At 45.3% G+C, this 21,780-nt stretch overlaps 1 protein-coding gene across 1 annotated transcript in view; it reads left to right on the top strand.

The window, feature by feature from the left end:
- The window catches only part of tspearb (thrombospondin-type laminin G domain and EAR repeats b), a 99,364-nt gene that overhangs the window by 45,591 nt on the left and 31,993 nt on the right, over window positions 1–21,780 (top strand). The window contains exon 9 of the mRNA XM_031805427.1: window positions 426–658. Within this exon, the coding sequence (XP_031661287.1) occupies window positions 426–658 (233 nt within the window). The remainder of the gene's footprint in view (window positions 1–425; window positions 659–21,780) is intronic.

Below are 21,780 nucleotides of genomic sequence, written 5' to 3'. Positions count from 1 at the left end.
CTAACCTCCCTTGTTATTGTAGTGGTGAGAGGTTAGCATGTCTTGGGGGTAGTATATAAAATGCTAACCTCCCGTGTTATTGTAGTGGTGAGAGGTTAGCATGTCTTGGGGGTAGTATATAAAATGCTAACCTCCCCTGTTATTGTAATGGTGAGAGGTTAGCATGTCTTGGGGCTATGATATAAAATGCTAACCTCCCCTTGTTATTGTAATGGTGAGAGGTTAGCATGTCTTTGGGGTATGATATAAAATGCTAACCTCCCCTGTTATTGTAATGGTGAGAGGTTGAGAGGTTAGCATGTCTTGGGGGTTTGATATAAAATGCTAACCGCCCATGACACTATTGGCCATATTTTTTGTCTTGGTGAAAGGTTGAAAGGTACAGTTTGTGCTGTGGTATACAATCCCGTCCGTGTATTTTATAGGTGACAACAATCACAACATCGACAGTGTGATTTACCGGTGGAACCCAGGGACCAAGGTGTTTGAGGTGAATCAGACCCTCGAGACTTCTGGGGCCTACGACTGGGAGTTCTTTTCCGTGGGCCCATACCACTTCCTGGTGGTGGCCAACACTTTCGATGGAATATCCACCAACATCAACTCCACCATATACATCTGGCTGGGAGGAATGTTCCAGCCATTTCAATACATCAAGGTGAGATGGTCCAGTTAGTAGCTACGAGGCATAGCTAGGGCTGCAAAATCCCGGGTTGGAAGTTTCCCCTGGAATTTAGAAGAAAGAAGCAATAAAATAATAATAAAATCAAGAGAATAGTCCAATTGGGATTTCTGGAAAAACCTGGGGGATTTGGGGAAAGTTACCAGTTAATTTTTTAATTCCGTTTAGTTCTGGGTTTTACTGCTCAATTCACAGTTTGTGCCGTTTCTCTAGAGATATTTTTTCTCTGTTGTCCAACTCCTTATAGTTAAAGATTCACTATGCAGAAATTGCTCCGTCATTTCCTGTTTGCTAAAATTGTAATAGTTCGCCTAATTTCAGTTAGCAGTCATTTTGTGGAGAAGAGAATCATTGTACCATCTAAACCGCAGCAAAATATATTTTCCCTAACCAAAAAATTGTATATTCAGCTATTTAAAAGTGAAAGCCACAAAAACTTAACTTCAGAACAGGAAGTATATAAATAGCTTTCAACTGCATGCAAAGATCTATAAATCACATTGGTCAGGTCGCCCAAAAACGTACATATGGTAGCTTTAAGTGACATAAAAGTGGTAATTAACTACAAGGACCTGAAACCATTGTGTCTACAGCTGCCTTTCCTCATTGGTTCTTGCCGGGAGCCCGGCAGACACAGAGAGGGAGAGAGACATGAAAGGGATAGAGAGCGGTTGATTAGGTATCTCTACATGACAATGCATCTAATTGATTGATAGTTGCTATTTGGCAGTGTTAAAAGTATTCCTTATCTACTGTGAAGAACTACTGTGGATTTGGTAGGACGGCAGGCAGCTAGCCAGCTAGCCTGTCAGCTAGCCAGCTATGCAGCCAGCCATCTAGCCATCCAGCTAGCCAGCTAGCCTGTCAGCTAGCCAGCTATGCAGCCAGCCATCTAGCCAGCCAGCCAGCTAGCCAGTAGCCAGCTAGCCTGTCTGCTAGCCAGCTATGCAGCCAGCCATCCAGCTAGCCAGTCGCCAGCTAGCCTGTCAGCCAGCCAGCTAGCCAGTAGCCAGCTAGCCAGTCAGCCAGCCAGCTAGCCAGTAGCCAGCTAGCCAGCTAGCCTGTCAGCTAGCCAGCTATGCAGCCAGCCAGCTAGCCAGTAGCCAGCCTGAAGCAGGAGTCTTTGGGGAGCACAGCGGTAGATGGCTGGCTGCTACTTCCTGAGCAGAGATGAGATAGATGATAACTTTGAATAAAATTAAAAGGCATGAAATTAAACAATGTAATATACACAACAGCTTTGGACAGGAAATGTTTAAATGATTAACGTTTTAATGGACATCTCCCATAGGGGAAGACAACACACAATACAGTACTTTGTTAAAGTAGTGAATAAACTAGGGTTTATTAATAAGTGATATGCAGAAATGGTCAGTCACGAGCATCATGGGGGTTTTATTAATTAAATAATCATCATCATGTGAAGTAAAGTGTTGTGAATAAATGATGATTGGAGCCTTATGAAGTGACAGTGATGGGCAGTCACTACCATCAATTGTTTTAGTCTGTGTTGTTGCAGCATCGAACCCCAATAACACATTTATTGTGAATGAATACATCGAAACCGAATGTGAAAAAACGTGATTCTCAATTTTCAAAAACTGTAACCGAACCAACTACAGAAAGCAGTAAATGCTCAGGGCTATTTATGGGAGATGAGTTACCTCTTGTGGCTGGAGGAGAGAGAATGAGAGAGGAGGAGATTGGAAAGAGGAGAGAGAAGGAGGAGGTAGAGGAGAGAGGAGAGGATGGAGGAGGAGAGAGGAAGAGGAGGAGGTGGAGAGAGAAGAGAGGAGAGAGGAGAGGATGGAGGAGGAGAGAGGAAGAGAGATGAAAAGAAGAAGGAATCATCTGGGAGGTGGGAACATACTCAGCTCCTCTGGCTGTGAACCTCGTCTCCAGCTGTAACCTCAGTCAGTCAGACACGCTGCAGGGCATTAGAGGGCAGACTGACTTCACCACACAGAAATAACATCATGCAGACTCAGAGGTTTACTTCATCGTCTTGCTCATCACGATAAGAAGCCTGGATAAATCAAGGCTAGACTCAGAGTCGATACTCTGTAGCTTTCTTTATGATAGAATCATCAGCTGTGTGGAGCTCCCCACATTGTTACTCATAGAAAATATAAATGATTGTAAACTCAAAAGGAATAAATTAAGTTGAATCCCTCTTAGGAAATTGATCTTATCCGGCCATAGACAAACAGGTATGAACCTGATCTCTGAACGGGTTTATTAATGTTAACTCAAATGGAATATGCGGCCTAGCTGCCCCCGGCCTAGCTGCCCCCCGACCTAGCTGCCTCCGACCTAGCTGCCCCCCGATCTAGCTGCCCCCCGACCTAGCTGCCCCCGGCCTAGCTGCCCCCCGACCTAGCTGCCCCCGGCCTAGCTGCCCCCCGACCTAGCTGCCCCCGGCCTAGCTGCCCCCTGACCTAGCTGCCCCCGGCCTAGCTGCCCCCCGACCTAGCTGCCTCCGACCTAGCTTGGCTAGCTGCCTCCGACCTAGCTTGGCTAGCTGCCTCCGACCTAGCTGCCCCCGACCTAGCTGCCTCCGACCTAGCGCTGATCCTTTGAATACAGAGATGATAGATGGCATTTAGTATACATGACAAAAGTACAGACAGTGTTTCACCTCCTGCTCTATACCTGTTGACTCACTCTCGAAGATATCACTCTCTAAAATATCACTCTCTAAAACATCACAGCTCTGTGTTTATGGCTCTGTGGGGTTTTTTCTTCGATGGTTTCAGTCTTTTGTGACCGTTTAATGTTAGGAGAAAATAGTTTCCTTGACTGCTGTCCAACAGAAGATCAATCCTGAACAAGAGGCTGTTGTGGTTCTAGGTCTGTGTCCAAACACACCCTATTCCCTATATAGTGCATTACGTTTGACCAGGGCTCATAGGGACTAGGGTGCCACTTGGGACTGAGTCTTAAAGCTGACTATAGAAGGAAGTATCAATAGACCTCTACCTCTGCTGTACGGTTTGAAAGCAAGCAGGGTATAATTAACGAGTGAAGTACAAGTTAAATCACTTATCATCCTGTGTACATATCAACAGTAGACTGTAGTTGGTAGCCCCTCCGCCACATGTTAGACATCAGAAAGACGTTTGGTCTCTGAGCTCGGGGGGAAATTCCAGCCCGGTTAGTTACGCTTGAAGCCATCATGGCTGTTTTGACAAGTTCTTTTGGGTGGGTCAAAGAAGGTACATCCCAAATAGCACTTTTAAATCCCTACGTTCCCCACGAGCCCGGGTCAAAACTAGTGCACTAAAAATGGATTAGGGTGCCATTTGGTATGCAGACAGAGACTTCACAGCTTTATGACATCAGACTGTTGCTCTAGTTCTCCCCTCACAGAGACTTCACAGCTTTATGACATCAGACTGTTACTCTAGTTCTCCCCTCAGACAGAGACTTCACAGCTTTATGACATCAGACTGTTACTCTAGTTCTCCCCTCAGACAGAGACTTCACAGCTTTATGACATCAGACTGTTGCTCTAGTTCTCCCCTCACAGAGACTTCACAGCTTTATGACATCAGACTGTTGCTCTAGTTCTCCCCTCAGACAGAGACTTCACAGCTTTATGACATCAGACTGTTACTCTAGTTCTCCCCTCAGACAGAGACTTCACAGCTTTATGACATCAGACTGTTACTCTAGTTCTCCTGGCAGACAGAGACTTCACAGCTTTATGACATCAGACTGTTACTCTAGTTCTCCCCTCAGACAGAGACTTCACAGCTTTATGACATCAGACTGTTACTCTAGTTCTCCCCTCAGACAGAGACTTCACAGCTTTATGACATCAGACTGTTGCTCTAGTTCTCCCCTCAGACAGAGACTTCACAGCTTTATGACATCAGACTGTTACTCTAGTTCTCCTGGCAGACAGAGACTTCACAGCTTTATGACATCAGACTGTTGCTCTAGTTCTCCCCTCAGACAGAGACTTCACAGCTTTATGACATCAGACTGTTGCTCTAGTTCTCCCCTCAGACAGAGACTTCACAGCTTTATGACATCAGACTGTTACTCTAGTTCTCCCCTCAGACAGAGACTTCACAGCTTTATGACATCAGACTGTTACTCTAGTTCTCCCCCCAGACAGAGACTTCACAGCTTTATGACATCAGACTGTTGCTCTAGTTCTCCTGGCAGACAGAGACTTCACAGCTTTATGACATCAGACTGTTACTCTAGTTCTCCTGGCAGACAGAGACTTCACAGCTTTATGACATCAGACTGTTACTCTAGTTCTCCTGGCAGACAGAGACTTCACAGCTTTATGACATCAGACTGTTACTCTAGTTCTCCTGGCAGACAGAGACTTCACAGCTTTATGACATCAGACTGTTGCTCTAGTTCTCCTGGCAGACAGAGACTTCACAGCTTTATGGCATCAGACTGTTGCTCTAGTTCTCCTGGCAGACAGAGACTTCACAGCTTTATGACATCAGACTGTTACTCTAGTTCTCCTGGCAGACAGAGAATCGACAGCTTTATGGCATCAGACTGTTGCTCTAGTTCTCCCCTCAGACAGAGACTTCACAGCTTTATGACATCAGACTGTTACTCTAGTTCTCCGCTCAGACAGAGACTTCACAGCTTTATGACATCAGACTGTTGCTCTAATTCTCCTGGCAGACAGAGACTTCACAGCTTTATGACATCAGACTGTTACTCTAGTTCTCCTGGCAGACAGAGAATCGACAGCTTTATGGCATCAGACTGTTGCTCTAGTTCTCCCCTCAGACAGAGACTTCACAGCTTTATGACATCAGACTGTTACTCTAGTTCTCCCCTCAGACAGAGACTTCACAGCTTTATGACATCAGACTGTTACTCTAGTTCTCCTGGCAGACAGAGACTTCACAGCTTTATGACATCAGACTGTTACTCTAGTTCTCCTGGCAGACAGAGAATCGACAGCTTTATGGCATCAGACTGTTGCTCTAGTTCTCCTGGCAGACAGAGACTTCACAGCTTTATGACATCAGACTGTTACTCTAGTTCTCCCGGCAGACAGAGACTTCACAGCTTTATGACATCAGACTGTTACTCTAGTTCTCCTGGCAGACAGAGAATCGACAGCTTTATGGCATCAGAATGTTGCTCTAGTTCTCCCCTCACAGAGACTTCACAGCTTTATGACATCAGACTGTTACTCTAGTTCTCCCCTCAGACAGAGACTTCACAGCTTTATGACATCAGACTGTTGCTCTAGTTCTCCCCTCAGACAGAGACTTCACAGCTTTATGACATCAGACTGTTACTCTAGTTCTCCTGGCAGACAGAGACTTCACAGCTTTATGACATCAGACTGTTGCTCTAGTTCTCCCCTCAGACAGAGACTTCACAGCTTTATGACATCAGACTGTTACTCTAGTTCTCCCCTCAGACAGAGACTTCACAGTTTTATGACATCAGACTGTTGCTCTAGTTCTCCTGGCAGACAGAGCCTTCACAGCTTTATGACATCAGACTGTTACTCTAGTTCTCCTGGCAGACAGAGACTTCACAGCTTTATGACATCAGACTGTTACTCTAGTTCTCCTGGCAGACAGAGACTTCACAGCTTTATGACATCAGACTGTTACTCTAGTTCTCCTGGCAGACAGAGACTTCACAGCTTTATGACATCAGACTGTTGCTCTAGTTCTCCTGGCAGACAGAGACTTCACAGCTTTATGGCATCAGACTGTTGCTCTAGTTCTCCTGGCAGACAGAGACTTCACAGCTTTATGACATCAGACTGTTACTCTAGTTCTCCTGGCAGACAGAGAATCGACAGCTTTATGACATCAGACTGTTGCTCTAGTTCTCCCCTCACAGAGACTTCACAGCTTTATGACATCAGACTGTTACTCTAGTTCTCCCCTCAGACAGAGACTTCACAGCTTTATGACATCAGACTGTTACTCTAGTTCTCCCCTCAGACAGAGACTTCACAGCTTTATGACATCAGACTGTTACTCTAGTTCTCCCCTCAGACAGAGACTTCACAGCTTTATGACATCAGACTGTTGCTCTAGTTCTCCCCTCAGACAGACTTCACAGCTTTATGACATCAGACTGTTGCTCTAGTTCTCCTGGCAGACAGAGACTTCACAGCTTTATGACATCAGACTGTTGCTCTAGTTCTCCCCTCAGACAGAGACTTCACAGCTTTATGACATCAGACTGTTGCTCTAGTTCTCCCCTCAGACAGAGACTTCACAGCTTTATGACATCAGACTGTTACTCTAGTTCTCCCCTCAGACAGAGACTTCACAGCTTTATGACATCAGACTGTTACTCTAGTTCTCCTGGCAGACAGAGACTTCACAGCTTTATGACATCAGACTGTTACTCTAGTTCTCCTGGCAGACAGAGACTTCACAGCTTTATGACATCAGACTGTTACTCTAGTTCTCCTGGCAGACAGAGACTTCACAGCTTTATGACATCAGACTGTTGCTCTAGTTCTCCTGGCAGACAGAGACTTCACAGCTTTATGGCATCAGACTGTTGCTCTAGTTCTCCTGGCAGACAGAGACTTCACAGCTTTATGACATCAGACTGTTACTCTAGTTCTCCTGGCAGACAGAGAATCGACAGCTTTATGACATCAGACTGTTGCTCTAGTTCTCCCCTCACAGAGACTTCACAGCTTTATGACATCAGACTGTTACTCTAGTTCTCCCCTCAGACAGAGACTTCACAGCTTTATGACATCAGACTGTTACTCTAGTTCTCCCCTCAGACAGAGACTTCACAGCTTTATGACATCAGACTGTTACTCTAGTTCTCCCCTCAGACAGAGACTTCACAGCTTATGACATCAGACTGTTGCTCTAGTTCTCCCTCAGACAGACTTCACAGCTTTATGACATCAGACTGTTGCTCTAGTTCTCCTGGCAGACAGAGACTTCACAGCTTTATGACATCAGACTGTTGCTCTAGTTCTCCCCTCAGACAGAGACTTCACAGCTTTATGACATCAGACTGTTGCTCTAGTTCTCCCCTCAGACAGAGACTTCACAGCTTTATGACATCAGACTGTTACTCTAGTTCTCCCCCTCAGACAGAGACTTCACAGCTTTATGACATCAGACTGTTGCTCTAGTTCTCCTGGCAGACAGAGACTTCACAGCTTATGACATCAGACTGTTACTCTAGTTCTCCTGGCAGACAGAGAATCGACAGCTTTATGGCATCAGACTGTTGCTCTAGTTCTCCCCTCAGACAGAGACTTCACAGCTTTATGACATTCAGACTGTTACTCTAGTTCTCCCCTCAGACAGAGACTTCACAGCTTTATGACATCAGACTGTTACTCTAGTTCTCCCCTCAGACAGAGACTTCACAGCTTTATGACATCAGACTGTTACTCTAGTTCTCCCCTCAGACAGAGACTTCACAGCTTTATGACATCAGACTGTTACTCTAGTTCTCCCCTCAGACAGAGACTTCACAGCTTTATGACATCAGACTGTTACTCTAGTTCTCCCCTCAGACAGAGACTTCACAGCTTTATGACATCAGACTGTTGCTCTAGTTCTCCCTCAGACAGAGACTTCACAGCTTTATGACATCAGACTGTTACTCTAGTTTCCTGGCAGACAGAGACTTCACAGCTTTATGACATCAGACTGTTGCTCTAGTTCTCCCCTCAGACAGAGACTTCACAGCTTTATGACATCAGACTGTTACTCTAGTTCTCCCCTCAGACAGAGACTTCACAGCTTTATGACATCAGACTGTTACTCTAGTTCTCCCCCCCAGACGAGACTTCACAGCTTTATGACATCAGACTGTTGCTCTAGTTCTCCTGGCAGACAGAGACTTCACAGCTTTATGACATCAGACTGTTACTCTAGTTCTCCTGGCAGACAGAGACTTCACAGCTTTATGACATCAGACTGTTATCTAGTTCTCCTGGCAGACAGAGACTTCACAGCTTTATGACATCAGACTGTTACTCTAGTTCCTCCTGGCAGACAGAGACTTCACAGCTTTATGACATCAGACTGTTACTACTAGTTCTCCTGGCAGACAGAGACTTCACAGCTTTATGACATCAGACTGTTACTCTAGTTCTCCTGGCAGACAGAGGAATCGACAGCTTTATGGCATCAGACTGTTGCCTCTAGTCTCCCCTCAGACAGAGACTTCACAGCTTTATGACATCAGACTGTTACTCTAGTTCTCCCCTCAGACAGAGACTTCACAGCTTTATGACATCAGACTGTTACTCATAGTTCTCCTGGCAGACAGAGACTTCACAGCTTTATGACATCAGACTGTACTCTAGTTCTCCTGGCAGACAGAGAATCGACAGCTTTATGGCATCAGACGGTTGCTCTAGTTCTCTCCTCAGACAGAGACTTCACAGCTTATGCATCAGACTGTGTACTCTAGTTCTCCCCTCAGACAGAGACTTCACAGCTTTATGACAGTCAGACTGTTACTCTAGTTCTCCTGGCAGACAGAGACTTCACAGCTTTATGACATCAGACTGTTACTCTAGTTCTCCCCTCAGACAGAGACTTCACAGCTTTATGACATCAGACTGTTACTCTAGTTCTCCCCTCAGACAGAGACTTCACAGCTTTATGACATCAGACTGTTACTCTAGTTCTCCCCTCAGACAGAGACTTCACAGCTTTATGACATCAGACTGTTACTCTAGTTCTCCTGGCAGACAGAGACTTCACAGCTTTATGACATCAGACTGTTGCTCTAGTTCTCCTGGCAGACAGAGACTTCACAGCTTTATGACATCAGACTGTTACTCTAGTTCTCCTCAGACAGAGACTTCACAGCTTTATGACATCAGACTGTTACTCTAGTTCTCCTGGCAGACAGAGACTTCACAGCTTTATGACATCAGACTGTTACTCTAGTTCTCCTGGCAGACAGAGACTTCACAGCTTTATGACATCAGACTGTTACTCTAGTTCTCCTGGCAGACAGAGACTTCACAGCTTTATGACATCAGACTGTTACTCTAGTTCTCCTGGCAGACAGAGACTTCACAGCTTTATGACATCAGACTGTTACTCTAGTTCTCCTGGCAGACAGAGACTTCACAGCTTTATGACATCAGACTGTTACTCTAGTTCTCCTGGCAGACAGAGACTTCACAGCTTTATGACATCAGACTGTTGCTCTAGTTCTCCTGGCAGACAGAGACTTCACAGCTTTATGACATCAGACTGTTACTCTAGTTCTCCTGGCAGACAGAGACTTCACAGCTTTATGACATCAGACTGTTACTCTAGTTCTCCCCTCAGACAGAGACTTCACAGCTTTATGACATCAGACTGTTACTCTAGTTCTCCCCTCAGACAGAGACTTCACAGCTTTATGACATCAGACTGTTACTCTAGTTCTCCCCTCAGACAGAGACTTCACAGCTTTATGACATCAGACTGTTACTCTAGTTCTCCTCAGACAGAGACTTCACAGCTTTATGACATCAGACTGTTACTCTAGTTCTCCCCTCAGACAGAGACTTCACAGCTTTATGACATCAGACTGTTACTCTAGTTCTCCCCTCAGACAGAGACTTCACAGCTTTATGACATCAGACTGTTACTCTAGTTCTCCTGGCAGACAGAGACTTCACAGCTTTATGACATCAGACTGTTACTCTAGTTCTCCTGGCAGACAGAGACTTCACAGCTTTATGACATCAGACTGTTACTCTAGTTCTCCCTGGCAGACAGAGACTTCACAGCTTTATGACATCAGACTGTTACTCTAGTTCTCCTGGCAGACAGAGACTTCACAGCTTTATGACATCAGACTGTTACTCTAGTTCTCCCTGCAGACAGAGACTTCACAGCTTTATGACATCAGACTGTTGCTCTAGTTCTCCCCTCAGACAGAGACTTCACAGCTTTATGACATCAGACTGTTACTCTAGTTCTCCCTGCAGACAGAGACTTCACAGCTTTATGACATCAGACTGGTTGCTCTAGTTCTCCTGGCAGACAGAGACTTCACAGCTTTATGACATCAGACTGTTACTCTAGTTCTCCTGGCAGACAGAGACTTCACAGCTTTATGACATCAGACTGTTACTCTAGTTCTCCCTGCAGACAGAGACTTCACAGCTTTATGACATCAGACTGTTACTCTAGTTCTCCCCTCAGACAGAGACTTCACAGCTTTATGACATCAGACTGTTGCTCTAGTTCTCCCTCAGACAGAGACTTCACAGCTTTATGACATCAGACTGTTACTCTAGTTCTCTCAGACAGAGACTTCACAGCTTTATGACATCAGACTGTTTCTAGTTCCTGGCAGACAGAGACTTCACAGCTTTATGACATCAGACTGTTGCTCTAGTTCTCCCCTCAGACAGAGACTTCACAGCTTTATGACATCAGACTGTTACTCTAGTTCTCCCCTCAGACAGAGACTTCACAGCTTTATGACATCAGACTGTTACTCTAGTTCTCCCCTCAGACAGAGACTTCACAGCTTATGACATCAGGACTGTTACTCTAGTTCTCCCCTCAGACAGAGACTTCACAGCTTTATGACATCAGACTGTTACTCTAGTTCTCCCTGCAGACAGAGACTTCACAGCTTTATGACATCAGACTGTTACTCTAGTTCTCCCCTGCCAGACAGAGACTTCACAGCTTTATGACATCAGACTGTTGGCTCTAGTTCTCGCCCCAGACAGAGACTTCACAGCTTTATGACATCAGACTGTTACTCTAGTTCCTCCTGGCAGACAGAGACTTCGACAGCTTTATGACATCAGACTGTTGCTCTAGTTCTCCCCTCACAGAGACTCACAGCCTTTATGACATCAGACTGGTACTCTAGTTCTCCCCCTCAGAACAGAGACTTCACAGCTTTATGACATCAGACTGTTGCTCTAGTTCTCCCCCAGACAGAGACTTCACAGCTTATGACATCAGACTGTTGCTCTAGTTCTCCCTGGCAGACAGAGACTTCACAGCTTTATGACATCAGACTGTGACTCTAGTTCTCCCCTCAGACAGAGACTTCACAGCTTTATGACATCAGACTGTTTACTCTAGTTCTCCCCTCAGACAGAGACTCACAGCTTTATGACATCAGACTGTTACTCTAGTTCTCCCCCCAGACAGAGACTTCACAGCTTTATGACATCAGACTGTTGCTCTAGTTCTCCTGGCAGACAGAGACTTCACAGCTTTATGACATCAGACTGTTACTCTAGTTCTCCTGGCAGACAGAGACTTCACAGCTTTATGACATCAGACTGTTACTCTAGTTCTCCTGGCAGACAGAGACTTCACAGCTTTATGACATCAGACTGTTACTCTAGTTCTCCTGGCAGACAGAGACTTCACAGCTTTATGACATCAGACTGTTACTCTAGTTCTCCTGGCAGACAGAGACTTCACAGCTTTATGACATCAGACTGTTGCTCTAGTTCTCCTGGCAGACAGAGACTTCACAGCTTTATGGCATCAGACTGTTGCTCTAGTTCTCCTGGCAGACAGAGACTTCACAGCTTTATGACATCAGACTGTTACTCTAGTTCTCCTGGCAGACAGAGAATCGACAGCTTTATGGCATCAGACTGTGCTCTAGTTCTCCCCTCAGACAGAGACTTCACAGCTTTATGACATCAGACTGTTACTCTAGTTCTCCCCGTCAGACAGAGACTTCACAGCTTTATGACATCAGACTGTTGCTCTAGTTCTCCTGGCAGACAGAGACTTCACAGCTTTATGAACATCAGACTGTTACTCTAGTTCTCCTGGCAGACAGAGAATCGACAGCTTTATGGCATCAGACGGTTGCTCTAGTTCTCCCCTCAGACAGAGACTTCACAGCCTTTATGACATCAGACTGTTACTCTAGTTCTCCCCTCAGACAGAGACTTCACAGCTTTATGACATCAGACTGTTACTCTAGTTCTCCCCTCAGACAGAGACTTCACAGCTTTATGACATCAGACTGTTACTCTAGTTCTCCCCTCAGACAGAGACTTCACAGCTTTATGACATCAGACTGTTGCTCTAGTTCTCCCCCTCAGACAGAGACTTCACAGCTTTATGACATCAGACTGTTACTCTAGTTCTCCTGGCAGACAGAGACTTCACAGCTTTATGACATCAGACTGTTGCTCTAGTTCTCCCCTCAGACAGAGACTTCACACTTTATGACATCAGACTTTACTCTAGTTCTTCCCCTCAGACAGAGACTTCACAGCTTTATGACATCAGACTGTTACTCTAGTTCTCCCCCCAGACAGAGACTTCACAGCTGTATGACATCAGACTGTTGCTCTAGTTCTCCTGGCAGACAGAGACTTCACAGCTTTATGACATCAGACGGTTACTCTAGTTCTCCTGGCAGACAGAGACTTCACAGCTTTATGACATCAGACTGTTACTCTAGTTCTCCTGGCAGACAGAGACTTCACAGCTTTATGACATCAGACTGTTACTCTAGTTCTCCTGGCAGACAGAGACTTCACAGCTTTATGACATCAACTGTTACTCTAGTTCCTCCTGGCAGACAGAGACTTCACAGCTTTATGACATCAGACTGTTACTCTAGTTCTCCTGCAGACAGAGAATCGACAGCTTTATGGCTCCAGACTGTTGCTCTAGTTCTCCCCTCAGACGAGACTTCACAGCTTTATGACATCAGACTGTTACTCTAGTTCTCCCCTCAGACAGAGACTTCACAGCTTTATGACATCAGACTGTTGCTCTAGTTCTCCTGGCAGACAGAGACTTCACAGCTTTATGACATCAGACTGTTACTCTAGTTCTCCTGGCAGACAGAGAATCGACAGCTTTAGTGGCATCAGACGGGGCTCTAGTTCTCTCCTCAGACAGAGACTTCACACCTTATGCACATCAGACGGTTACTCTAGTTCTCCCCTCAGACAGAGACTTCACAGCTTTATGACATCAGACTGTTACTCTAGTTCTCCTGCAGACAGATAATCGACAGCTTTATGGCATCAAGACGTTGCTCTAGTTCTCACCCTCACAGAAGACTTCACAGCTTTATGACATCAAGACGGTTAACTCTAGTTTCCCCTCAGACAGAGACTCACAGCTTTATGACATCAGACTGTTGCTCTAGTTCTCCCCTCAGACAGAGCTTCACAGCTTTATGACATCAGACTGTTACTCTAGTTCTCCTGGCAGACAGAGACTTCACAGCTTTATGACATCAGACTGTTGTTCTAGTTCTCCCCTCAGACAGAGACTTCACAGCTTTATGACATCAGACTGTTACTCTAGTTCTCCCCTCAGACAGAGACTTCACAGCTTTATGACATCAGACTGTTACTCTAGTTCTCCCCTCAGACAGAGACTTCACAGCTTTATGACATCAGACTGTTGCTCTAGTTCTCCTGGCAGACAGAGACTTCACAGCTTTATGACATCAGACTGTTACTCTAGTTCTCCTGGCAGACAGAGACTTCACAGCTTTATGACATCAGACTGTTACTCTAGTTCTCCTGGCAGACAGAGACTTCACAGCTTTATGACATCAGACTGTTACTCTAGTTCTCCTGGCAGACGAGACTTCACAGCTTTATGACATCAGACTGTTGCTCTAGTTCTCCTGGCAGACAGAGAATCGACAGCTTTATGGGCATCAGACTGTTGGCTCCATTAGTTCTCCCCTCAGACAGAGACTTCACAGCTTTATGACATCAGACTGTTACTCTAGTTCTTCCCTGCAGACAGAGACTTCACAGCTTTATGACATCAGACTGTTCTCTAGTTCTCCCCTCAGACAGAGACTTCACAGCTTTATGACATCAGACTGTTACTCTAGTTCTCCCTCAGACAGAGACTTCACAGCTTTATGACATCAGACTGTTACTCTAGTTTCTCCCTCAGACAGAGACTTCACAGCTTTATGACATCAGACTGTTACTCTAGTTCTCCCCTCAGACAGAGACTTCACAGCTTATGACAATCAGACTTTTGCTCCTAAGTTCTCCTGGCAGACAGAGACTTCACAGCTTTATGACATCAGACTGTTACTCTACTTCTCCTGGCAGACAGAGACTTTCACCGCTTTATGACCTCGAGACTTTTACTCTAGTTCTCCTGGCAGACAGAGACTTCACAGCTTTATGACATCAGACTGTTGCTCTAGTTCTCCCCTCACAGAGACTTCACAGCTTTATGACATCAGACTGTTACTCTAGTTCTCCCCTCAGACAGAGACTTCACAGCTTTATGACATCAGACTGTTGCTCTAGTTCTCCCCTCAGACAGAGACTTCACAGCTTTATGACATCAGACTGTTACTCTAGTTCTCCTGGCAGACAGAGACTTCACAGCTTTATGACATCAGACTGTTGCTCTAGTTCTCCCCTCAGACAGAGACTTCACAGCTTTATGACATCAGACTGTTACTCTAGTTCTCCCCTCAGACAGAGACTTCACAGCTTTATGACATCAGACTGTTACTCTAGTTCTCCCCTCAGACAGAGACTTCACAGCTTTATGACATCAGACTGTTACTCTAGTTCTCCTGGCAGACAGAGACTTCACAGCTTTATGACATCAGACTGTTACTCTAGTTCTCCTGGCAGACAGAGACTTCACAGCTTTATGACATCAGACTGTTACTCTAGTTCTCCTGGCAGACAGAGACTTCACAGCTTTATGACATCAGACTGTTACTCTAGTTCTCCTGGCAGACAGAGACTTCACAGCTTTATGACATCAGACTGTTACTCTAGTTCTCCTGGCAGACAGAGACTTCACAGCTTTATGACATCAGACTGTTACTCTAGTTCTCCTGGCAGACAGAGACTTCACAGCTTTATGACATCAGACTGTTACTCTAGTTCTCCTGGCAGACAGAGACTTCACAGCTTTATGACATCAGACTGTTACTCTAGTTCTCCTGGCAGACAGAGACTTCACAGCTTTATGACATCAGACTGTTACTCTAGTTCTCCTGGCAGACAGAGACTTCACAGCTTTATGACATCAGACTGTTACTCTAGTTCTCCCCTCAGACAGAGACTTCACAGCTTTATGACATCAGACTGTTACTCTAGTTCTCCCCTCAGACAGAGACTTCACAGCTTTATGACATCAGACTGTTGCTCTAGTTCTCCTGGCAGACAGAGACTTCACAGCTTTATGACATCAGACTGTTACTCTAGTTCTCCTGGCAGACAGAGACTTCACAGCTTTATGACATCAGACTGTTGCTCTAGTTCTCCTGGCAGACAGAGACTTCACAGCTTTATGACATCAGACTGTTGCTCTAGTTCTCCTGGCAGACAGAGACTTCACAGCTTTATGACATCAGACTGTTGCTCTAGTTCTCCTGGCAGACAGAGACTTCACAGCTTTATGACATCAGACTGTTACTCTAGTTCTCCTGGCAGACAGAGACTTCACAGCTTTATGACATCAGACTGTTGCTCTAGTTCTCCTGGCAGACAGAGACTTCACAGCTTTATGACATCAGACTGTTACTCTAGTTCTCCTGGCAGACAGAGACTTCACAGCTTTATGACATCAGACTGTTGCTCTAGTTCTCCCCAGACAGAGACTTCACAGCTTTATGACATCAGACTGTTACTCTAGTTCTCCCTCAGACAGAGACTTCACAGCTTTATGACATCAGACTGTTACTCTAGTTCTCCCCTCAGACAGAGACTTCACAGCTTTATGACATCAGACTGTTACTCTAGTTCTCCCCTCAGACAGAGACTTCACAGCTTTATGACATCAGACTGTTACTCTAGTTCTCCCCTCAGACAGAGACTTCACAGCTTTATGACATCAGACTGTTACTCTAGTTCTCCCCTCAGACAGAGACTTCACAGCTTTATGACATCAGACTGTTACTCTAGTTCTCCTGGCAGACAGAGACTTCACAGCTTTATGACATCAGACTGTTGCTCTAGTTCTCCCCTCACAGAGACTTCACAGCTTTATGACATCAGACTGTTACTCTAGTTCTCCCCTCAGACAGAGACTTCACAGCTTTATGACATCAGACTGTTGCTCTAGTTCTCCTGGCAGACAGAGACTTCACAGCTTTATGACATCAGACTGTTACTCTAGTTCTCCTGGCAGACAGAGACTTCACAGCTTTATGACATCAGACTGTTGCTCTAGTTCTCCCCTCAGACAGAGACTTCACAGCTTTATGACATCAGACTGTTACTCTAGTTCTCCCCTCAGACAGAGACTTCACAGCTTTATGACATCAGACTGTTACTCTAGTTCTCCCCTCAGACAGAGACTTCACAGCTTTATGACATCAGACTGTTACTCTAGTTCTCCCCTCAGACAGAGACTTCACAGCTTTATGACATCAGACTGTTACTCTAGTTCTCCCCTCAGACAGAGACTTCACAGCTTTATGACATCAGACTGTTACTCTAGTTCTCCTGGCAGACAGAGACTTCACAGCTTTATGACATCAGACTGTTGCTCTAGTTCTCCCCTCACAGAGACTTCACAGCTTTATGACATCAGACTGTTACTCTAGTTCTCCCCTCAGACAGAGACTTCACAGCTTTATGACATCAGACTGTTACTCTAGTTCTCCCCTCAGACAGAGACTTCACAGCTTTATGACATCAGACTGTTACTCTAGTTCTCCTGGCAGACAGAGACTTCACAGCTTTATGACATCAGACTGTTACTCTAGTTCTCCCCTCAGACAGAGACTTCACAGCTTTATGACATCAGACTGTTACTCTAGTTCTCCCCTCAGACAGAGACTTCACAGCTTTATGACATCAGACTGTTACTCTAGTTCTCCCCTCAGACAGAGACTTCACAGCTTTATGACATCAGACTGTTACTCTAGTTCTCCTGGCAGACAGAGACTTCACAGCTTTATGACATCAGACTGTTACTCTAGTTCTCCTGGCAGACAGAGACTTCACAGCTTTATGACATCAGACTGTTACTCTAGTTCTCCTGGCAGACAGAGACTTCACAGCTTTATGACATCAGACTGTTACTCTAGTTCTCCTGGCAGACAGAGACTTCACAGCTTTATGACATCAGACTGTTACTCTAGTTCTCCTGGCAGACAGAGACTTCACAGCTTTATGACATCAGACTGTTGCTCTAGTTCTCCCCTCAGACAGAGACTTCACAGCTTTATGACATCAGACTGTTACTCTAGTTCTCCCCTCAGACAGAGACTTCACAGCTTTATGACATCAGACTGTTGCTCTAGTTCTCCTGGCAGACAGAGACTTCACAGCTTTATGACATCAGACTGTTACTCTAGTTCTCCTGGCAGACAGAGACTTCACAGCTTTATGACATCAGACTGTTGCTCTAGTTCTCCCCTCAGACAGAGACTTCACAGCTTTATGACATCAGACTGTTACTCTAGTTCTCCCCTCAGACAGAGACTTCACAGCTTTATGACATCAGACTGTTACTCTAGTTCTCCTGGCAGACAGAGACTTCACAGCTTTATGACATCAGACTGTTGCTCTAGTTCTCCCCTCACAGAGACTTCACAGCTTTATGACATCAGACTGTTACTCTAGTTCTCCCTCAGACAGAGACTTCACAGCTTTATGACATCAGACTGTTACTCTAGTTCTCCCCTCAGACAGAGACTTCACAGCTTTATGACATCAGACTGTTACTCTAGTTCTCCCCTCAGACAGAGACTTCACAGCTTTATGACATCAGACTGTTACTCTAGTTCTCCCCTCAGACAGAGACTTCACAGCTTTATGACATCAGACTGTTACTCTAGTTCTCCCCTCAGACAGAGACTTCACAGCTTTATGACATCAGACTGTTACTCTAGTTCTCCCCTCAGACAGAGACTTCACAGCTTTATGACATCAGACTGTTACTCTAGTTCTCCCCTCAGACAGAGACTTCACAGCTTTATGACATCAGACTGTTACTCTAGTTCTCCCCTCAGACAGAGACTTCACAGCTTTATGACATCAGACTGTTACTCTAGTTCTCCTCAGACAGAGACTTCACAGCTTTATGACATCAGACTGTTACTCTAGTTCTCCTGGCAGACAGAGACTTCACAGCTTTATGACATCAGACTGTTACTCTAGTTCTCCCCAGACGTGTATAAGAGACTTCACAGCTTTATGACATCAGACTGTTACTCTAGTTCTCCCCTCAGACAGAGACTTCACAGCTTTATGACATCAGACTGTTACTCTAGTTCTCCCCTCAGACAGAGACTTCACAGCTTTATGACATCAGACTGTTACTCTAGTTCTCCTGGCAGACAGAGACTTCACAGCTTTATGACATCAGACTGTTACTCTAGTTCTCCTCAGACAGAGACTTCACAGCTTTATGACATCAGACTGTTGCTCTAGTTCTCCCCTCAGACAGAGACTTCACAGCTTTATGACATCAGACTGTTACTCTAGTTCTCCTCAGACAGAGACTTCACAGCTTTATGACATCAGACTGTTGCTCTAGTTCTCCTGGCAGACAGAGACTTCACAGCTTTATGACATCAGACTGTTACTCTAGTTCTCCTGGCAGACAGAGACTTCACAGCTTTATGACATCAGACTGTTACTCTAGTTCTCCTGGCAGACAGAGACTTCACAGCTTTATGACATCAGACTGTTACTCTAGTTCTCCTGGCAGACAGAGACTTCACAGCTTTATGACATCAGACTGTTACTCTAGTTCTCCTGGCAGACAGAGACTTCACAGCTTTATGACATCAGACTGTTACTCTAGTTCTCCTGGCAGACAGAGACTTCACAGCTTTATGACATCAGACTGTTACTCTAGTTCTCCCCTCAGACAGAGACTTCACAGCTTTATGACATCAGACTGTTACTCTAGTTCTCCCCTCAGACAGAGACTTCACAGCTTTATGACATCAGACTGTTACTCTAGTTCTCCTGGCAGACAGAGACTTCACAGCTTTATGACATCAGACTGTTACTCTAGTTCTCCTGGCAGACAGAGACTTCACAGCTTTATGACATCAGACTGTTGCTCTAGTTCTCCTGGCAGACAGAGACTTCACAGCTTTATGACATCAGACTGTTACTCTAGTTCTCCTGGCAGACAGAGACTTCACAGCTTTATGACATCAGACTGTTGCTCTAGTTCTCCTGGCAGACAGAGACTTCACAGCTTTATGACATCAGACTGTTACTCTAGTTCTCCTGGTAGACAGAGACTTCACATCTTTATGGCATCAGACTGTTGCTCTAGTTCTCCTGGCAGACAGAGACTTCACAGCTTTATGACATCAGACTGTTACTCTAGTTCTCCTGGCAGACAGAGAATCGACAGCTTTATGACATCAGACTGTTGCTCTAGTTCTCCCCTCACAGAGACTTCACAGCTTTTATGACATCAGACTGTTACTCTAGTTCTCCCCTCAGACAGAGACTTTACAGCTTTATGTCATCAGGACTGTTACTCTAGTTCTTCCCCTCAGACAGAGACTTCACAGCTTTATGACATCAGACCTGTTACTCTAGTTCTCCCCTCAGACAGAGACTTCACAGCTTTATGACATCAGACTGTTACTCTAGTTCTCCCCTCAGGACAGAGACTTCACAGCTTTATGACATCAGGCTGTTACTCTAGTTCTCCCCTCAGACAGAGACTTCACAGCTTTATGACATCAGACTGTTACTCTAGTTCTCCCCTCAGACAGAGACTTCACAGCTTTATGACATCAGACTGTTGCTCTAGGTCTCCTGGCAGACAGAGAATCGACAGCTTTATGGCATCAGACTGTTGCTCTAGTTCTCCCCTCACAGAGACTTCACAGCTTTATGACATCAGACTGGTTACTCTAGTTCTCCCCTCAGACAGAGACTTCACAGCTTTATGACATCAGACTGTTGCTCTAGTTCTCCCCTCAGACAGAGACTTCACAGCTTTATGACATCAGACTGTTACTCTAGTTCTCCTGGCAGACAGAGACTTCACAGCTTTATGACATCAGACTGTTGCTCTAGTTCTCCCCTCAGACAGAGACTTCACAGCTTTATGACATCAGACTGTTACTCTAGTTCTCCCCTCAGACAGAGACTTCACAGCTTTATGACATCAGACTGTTACTCTAGTTCTCCCCTCAGACAGAGACTTCACAGCTTTATGACATCAGACTGTGCTCTAGTTCTCCTGGCAGACAGAGACTTCACAGCTTTATGACATCAGACTGTTACTCTAGTTCTCCTGGCAGACAGAGACTTCACAGCTTTATGACATCAGACTGTTACTCTAGTTCTCCTGGCAGACAGAGACTTCACAGCTTTATGACATCAGACTGTTACTCTAGTTCTCCTGGCAGACAGAGACTTCACAGCTTTATGACATCAGACTGTTGCTCTAGTTCTCCTGGCAGACAGAGAATCGACAGCTTTATGGCATCAGACTGTTGCTCTAGTTCTCCCCTCAGACAGAGACTTCACAGCTTTATGACATCAGACTGTTGCTCTAGTTCTCCGGGCAGACAGAGACTTCACAGCATTATGACATCAGACTGTTGCTCTAGTTCTCCTGGCAGACAGAGACTTCACAGCTTTATGACATCAGACATTTACTCTAGTTCTCCTGGCAGACAGAGAATCGACAGCTTTATGGCATCAGACTGTTGCTCTAGTTCTCCCCTCAGACAGAGACTTCACAGCTTTATGACATCAGACTGTTACTCTAGTTCTCCCCTCAGACAGAGACTTCACAGCTTTATGACATCAGACTGTTACTCTAGTTCTCCTGGCAGACAGAGAATCGACAGCTTTATGGCATCAGACTGTTGCTCTAGTTCTCCCCTCACAGAGACTTCACAGCTTTATGACATCAGACTGTTACTCTAGTTCTCCCCTCAGACAGAGACTTCACAGCTTTATGACATCAGACTGTTACTCTAGTTCTCCCCTCAGACAGAGACTTCACAGCTTTATGACATCAGACTGTTACTCTAGTTCTCCCCTCAGACAGAGACTTCACAGCTTTATGACATCAGACTGTTACTCTAGTTCTCCCCTCAGACAGAGACTTCACAGCTTTATGACATCAGACTGTTACTCTAGTTCTCCCCTCAGACAGAGACTTCACAGCTTTATGACATCAGACTGTTACTCTAGTTCTCCC

Source organism: Oncorhynchus kisutch, linkage group LG26, assembly GCF_002021735.2.
Source record: "Oncorhynchus kisutch isolate 150728-3 linkage group LG26, Okis_V2, whole genome shotgun sequence".
In the NCBI taxonomy this organism is placed as follows: Eukaryota; Metazoa; Chordata; class Actinopteri; order Salmoniformes; family Salmonidae; genus Oncorhynchus; species Oncorhynchus kisutch.
The sequence above is the reverse complement of the archived record's forward strand: the minus strand, read 5'-3'. Positions and strand labels throughout refer to the sequence as shown.